At 41.9% G+C, this 5,364-nt stretch overlaps 1 protein-coding gene across 1 annotated transcript; it reads left to right on the top strand.

The window, feature by feature from the left end:
- The first annotated feature begins 1,602 nt into the window (after positions 1 to 1,602).
- LOC147422248 (putative aldo-keto reductase 2) lies at positions 1,603 to 3,066 on the top strand. Its single transcript, XM_086503808.1, has 3 exons — positions 1,603 to 1,987; positions 2,116 to 2,218; positions 2,344 to 3,066. Exons 1-3 carry the CDS (start codon positions 1,635 to 1,637, stop codon positions 2,689 to 2,691), a joined length of 804 nt encoding a protein of 267 aa, XP_086359934.1. The 5' UTR covers positions 1,603 to 1,634; the 3' UTR covers positions 2,692 to 3,066.
- The last annotated feature ends 2,298 nt before the right edge of the window (positions 3,067 to 5,364 follow it).

Consider the following 5,364-nt stretch of genomic DNA (forward strand, 5'->3'; position numbering starts at 1 on the left):
CACCAATCAATCTCCTTTCCGGACTAATCTTTCTGGAATTATCTTTGCTTTTTCTTCGAAACTGCTACAGATATCGAATGTTTCTATTTTTCTACAGGCTACATCGGGCATCGAAAATTTAGACTTTGGAATCTCTTGGGGTTGTATCCCACGCACATTGGTTCAATTAACCTTATTCTTTCTCTATACTTGAATCTTCAGCTCAATTCATAGGAAAAATCCCTGAGTCTCTTGGGATTGTTTACCTTCTCCTTCTACTTCTCGTTCTTCGTAAAACTCCGGCTACTTCTACTTCTTCTCCTTATTCCCTCGTGCCAAATTCCATGGTGGCTTATATATCCATCGATTCTAAACTTATCATCAACCAAGCTTAGAATTCTTAAACAACTCTCACTAAGTCATACTGGCTCACCTCCAAGCTACAAAAGGAGTGGGATAAGGCCTCATAGTGGTTCATGCTCTATTTTATTCATTTGCTTACGAGATTCCTCCTACTTGCCTCTCAAAGCCTACCTTAGGATTCATACCTCTTAAAAGGAAGAGTCGAGGATATTTCGAACCCGGAACCATAAGGACTGCAAGATTAGGAATTACTACCTTAGGATTCCTACCTTTTAAAAGGGAGAGTCGAGGATTCGAACCCGGAACCAGAAGGACTGCAAGATTACAAATGCTTACGTAACCAATCGAGCATCCCTGCAAGGCTGACGATGATGGAAATTCGTTCAATAATGAAAAGATGAACATCCACTACCTGCTCGCACGGAGCAAGGCAGATGACTGCCACAGAGCAGGGCTTCCCCCTGCTCCTCCCTACTACACCTGGATTTTGTGCGTGCTCTCACAAGCTCCATGTGCTCGCTCGTCGGCAACTCTACGCTGCTCGCATCTCTATCGCTCGAGCGGCCTTAATGTTGCTCGCTCCTGGATGTACTCACACCCGTCAGTATCGTAGAGGATTCTGGCTTATTTTATTTTTCATAATGGGTGCCACATACTGGTTCATCTCCCAATTTATCAATTGGAATCTCACTATATTCCATCTCAAGCTCTGTGGGTAGCCAAGTTCAAGGGCCAAAAGAAACACTTGTCAGCGAGAATTGAACCCGACACACCGCAATCAGGAAGCATCCTTCGTGTTGAACCATCCCACCAGCACCAGGTGCTTGTGACATTGCTTGCCCCTTTGTTATAAAACAAGCAAGCCCCCAGTCCTCTGCCCGCCCCCGTGTCCTCCCTAGCCCAGTCGTCGTTGTCCAGCACACATAGCTCTTCCAATCTCGCATCACATTCTCCTACTCTGTCTGCTTGCTACAAGCCACGTTCTTCGCTGTCCTGCCTGCGAGTCGCAACCTCCTTCCCTGCTAAAGTGAAGAAAATGAAAGCATCTCCCAAGATTCCAATCTTTAACGAGCTATTTGAAATCGTGGCAACATATGATATACGTAACGGAGTCCTGCTTGAATTTTTTGGAGAGGAGCTCATGTGATGTCACGGCCCACGACACGACTCTACCCCTTGCCCCCGTCCTTTATAAAGCCTGTCGAAGCGTGCCTGTGCTGTAAAAGCTCTCCTCTCATCACTACACACGGCCAGCCTGCTATCTAAGAATTTCTTCACCTGCTGCATTTTACATGGCTCCACCTGCTGTTAAGTCGGTTCCTTTGGGGTCGCAGGGCCTCCACGTTTCCGCTCAGAGCCTGGGATGTATGGGCATGTCGTCCTTCTTTTATGGTCTCCCCAAGCCTGACGCCGACATGATCGCGCTCATTCACCACGCCGTCCACTCCGGCATTATGTGCTCTGCTCCACAGGTGGGGGAAATGAAGAAGCTAGTGGAGGAAGGAAAGGTGAAGTATCTGGGGCTATCCGAGGCTTCAGCATCAACCATACGGCGGGCTCATGCAATTCACCCCATTAGTGCCGTCCAACTGGAGTGGTCTTTGTGGTCGCGTGATGTGGAGAAAGACATCATACCCACCTGCAGGTGATCCTTGTTTCTTTTCATCTACTCTTCACGCTTGTATGTGTGTGATGCATGCTGTGTTGACCGTGGTTGACAGAAAGAATAAAACTGTCACTTCACACTGGCTCCTTTTCTCACATTAATTGCAGGGAACTCGGGATTGGAATAGTTGTGTATAGCCCGCTTGGTCGAGGGTTCTTTTCAGCTGGTGCAAAAATCCTAGAAAACGCAACAGAAACAGATTTCCGCAAGGTATGTTGTGCTGTTCGATAAGCTTGCAGAATCATTTATATGCTGAATAGTCTGTGTGCAATCTATACGTTAAAACTCACTTCCTTTTATTCATTGGCCTGTTTGCATGGTACTTGAAAGTGTAGATTGCGCAGCCAAGGATGCAGGGAGTAAATCTTGAAAAAAATCAGATCTTGTTTGAAGCATTACAAGAGTTGGCTGCAAGAAAAGGGTGCACGCCAGGACAGGTCGCACTTGCTTGGGTTCAGCACCAAGGGGATGACGTCGTACCCATTCCCGGCACAACTCGCGTCAAGAATTTCGAGGAAAATGTGGGTGCCCTTGATGTGAAGTTGAGCAAAGCAGAGGTGGAGGAGATTGTGGCTTTGTTTCACGAGCGCGCTATTGCCGGAGAGCGTTATGAGGATGCACATCTGTTGATGTCTCACCAGAATTCCGATACTCCTCCCTTGTCTGCATGGACAGCTCCTTGATTTTGCGTTTTCATCTCTCTTGCTGCAAGTTGATGCGACTATGGAAGCATCCAAGTTCCAGTTACTAGAAGCTTGTGAAGGCAAGCTACCGGACATGCCATCACAACAATTCCTCACTACTCTGCCTCTCTACCCATCCAAACGACTATGCACTCCCAATGATGATAAGGAATCACCTCATAGACTTCTTGTCCGTATTATCACCATCCAAATTAGCATCTATGTATCCCTATAGCTCCAATACTACATATACATTGCATAAAACATGCACATAATGAAGTTTACCTCTAATTTTGGGATCAAGAGGTAACCTACCAAGACCAGAAATCAAAACTGCATAAACCTTCAAATACAAACTAGAGTTTTCTACATGAAGGCTTTCCAACATTGCAGAATTATACAGAGTAGAGTTTTGTTTTTTCTTCATAGTGCAACTCAACAGCATCATTCCAATTGTGGTATGCTGATCGTAACAATCATGGAAGTTTCCATATCTCTACAATTGTACCGTATGACCATACGACACAACATACGCAACAGTATGACATGGCATAGCTACCCGGAATGGGAAATCGGAATGGCAACATGCATGATATATCATCCCCTTTTATGGATACTCATGTCTGAAACACGAAACACGGATTCGGAATGGGAGATAGGAACAGGGAACACAGACCTAAAAATGGTCATTCCTTGTGACTATGTGGTCAACATGGTTCTTGGGAGTTATTTGAACGACACATCCTACAAATCTGAATCATACGACGTGAATGGTAGTACACAATAAAGAAACCATACCAAACTTTATTACACGATAGTATGATGACAACCCTTGTTACGATGCTCCCACTATCTTGTTCCTTTACGTGGTGGGTTTCCTTTTTTTTTGTTTTAAGTGCTGACAAGTCAGATTTTTTTATTCCACCAACACCGTGCATTAGGCTGGGCACCTGGGGCCATCCTTTGCCTTAAGATACCGCCAAGGGCGCTTAGTGGGGATCGAACCCGTTGGTGATGCAAGTCCAACCCTCTTCCAACTAAGCTAGCCCCATTGGATAAACATGGTGGCTTTCTTAAACACATAATCTACATACGCACCAGCCTTGCTAATTTAATCTCCAGGCATTGAAATAGTTTTATAACCATAGCTTCCTACTACACTTTGACAACATGTCCACAAATCACAAACATAGCTTAAATTTAGTTTGAAAAAAGTGCAAAACCTTATGCGAGAAGGCAGTCTTTGGATCTATGTGATGCAAAAAGCAATAATTAATTATAATGATTGCAAATGTACCTTATTGTTTCCATCTTTGAAATGGGAACACGTGTCTCCTTACTAATTGTTTGGAGCACACAATTGAGCCAAATGCACGTCTTCTTGCCCAATGTTTTATGTGATCTTTGTCTTTGTTATGGAACCAATTAAGAGCTGGGTCTTTCTATGGCTAAAAGTATTAGTAGTATTCTTGGTAATAATGTGTCCCACAATTTTGAAAACTAGTATAAGTATCAATTTCTCTTCCTGCTAGACAACATTAGCACTTTTGAACAGAAACTTCCTATGTTAGCAAGGAGCGTCTCCTTATTAAAAAAGGTTGAGGAAGGCTGGCATATCAATTCAAAGGCATTAAATTAATCCACAACATTTCCTTTGTATTATTAGTATACCTAAAAGTAAGGGAAAAAGGGGGAGCAAATGCTCACTTGCTTCCTCTAAAATGGTCTCAAATACCACTAAAGAATTGATGCATAGTGGGTCCGAACCTAACTCTAAGCTTGACATGTTGAAAATATAGGATTGACGTGTTATGGCATATAGACAATGGAAAATTGCATCTTTTTTAAGATTTGCATGCCTCATGTATATCAACTTCAGAGCCGATTTATGTGTAGAGATGTTCATGTACAAAGTCTTTCTAGGAACATTAAAAGAACAAGTGTGTGACCCGTCCTCCAAACAGAAGCTATGCAAACCACACACACAGTTTATAAAATAGAGGTGTTCCAGGTACATACATACATATATATATATATATATATATATATATATATATATATATATATATATATATATATATATATATATATATATATATATATATATATAGCAATGATGCAAATCTTTAAGGATTATCTTCAAAAGTTAATGAGAATTTTTTTGGGTGATTTCACTATATACTCAATTTTTTCTTTCACTTTGATTGCATAATTGGGGTTCATTCAATTTCGTTACTTCCTGACCGGGGTCTTGAATTAATCTTTGATGGGATCCTGTGTTGACACATCCTTTGGTTCATGAGTGGTTTCCAATGCTCTTACCGTTGTTCCCTTGAGTTCAAGACTCGTGCTATAGATCTTTGAGTTCTCTTAAATTTGTTCCTACGATGGTTTAAGAAAGAAATTTTCCTTCCATCTTGTGCTTCTCGGGTAAGAGCCATGATGAAGAGAAGAAAAATTGCTACCATTATACTTTCTTAATAATCTTCTAACCCTATTATGGTACATTCTTGGTACATTAAAGTTTTGAAATGATACCATGTCATGCTTATCAATCAAAAACCATTCTCACGCACTTAATGTTTTTTTGATTGCTTCTTCTTCTTGATGCTTGCTATAGTACAAACCACATTCCTACAATCAAATTTAAAGAGTGCACTATGATCTGACAAG

The sequence above is a fragment of the Adiantum capillus-veneris genome, chromosome 27, assembly GCF_014529385.1.
Source record: "Adiantum capillus-veneris isolate H3 chromosome 27, ASM1452938v2, whole genome shotgun sequence".
NCBI lineage: Eukaryota > Viridiplantae > Streptophyta > Polypodiopsida > Polypodiales > Pteridaceae > Adiantum > Adiantum capillus-veneris.

What these genes read in the sequence shown, in the direction of transcription:
- LOC147422248 (XM_086503808.1), top strand. Translation starts at nt 1,635, where the DNA reads ATGGCTCCACCTGCTGTTAAGTCGGTTCCTTTGGGGTCGCAGGGCCTC. An exon ending in GACATCATACCCACCTGCAG is followed by an intron (nt 1,988 to 2,115) that starts GTGATCCTTGTT and finishes CATTAATTGCAG; the next exon opens with GGAACTCGGGATTGGAATAG. An exon ending in CAGAAACAGATTTCCGCAAG is followed by an intron (nt 2,219 to 2,343) that starts GTATGTTGTGCT and finishes TTGAAAGTGTAG; the next exon opens with ATTGCGCAGCCAAGGATGCA.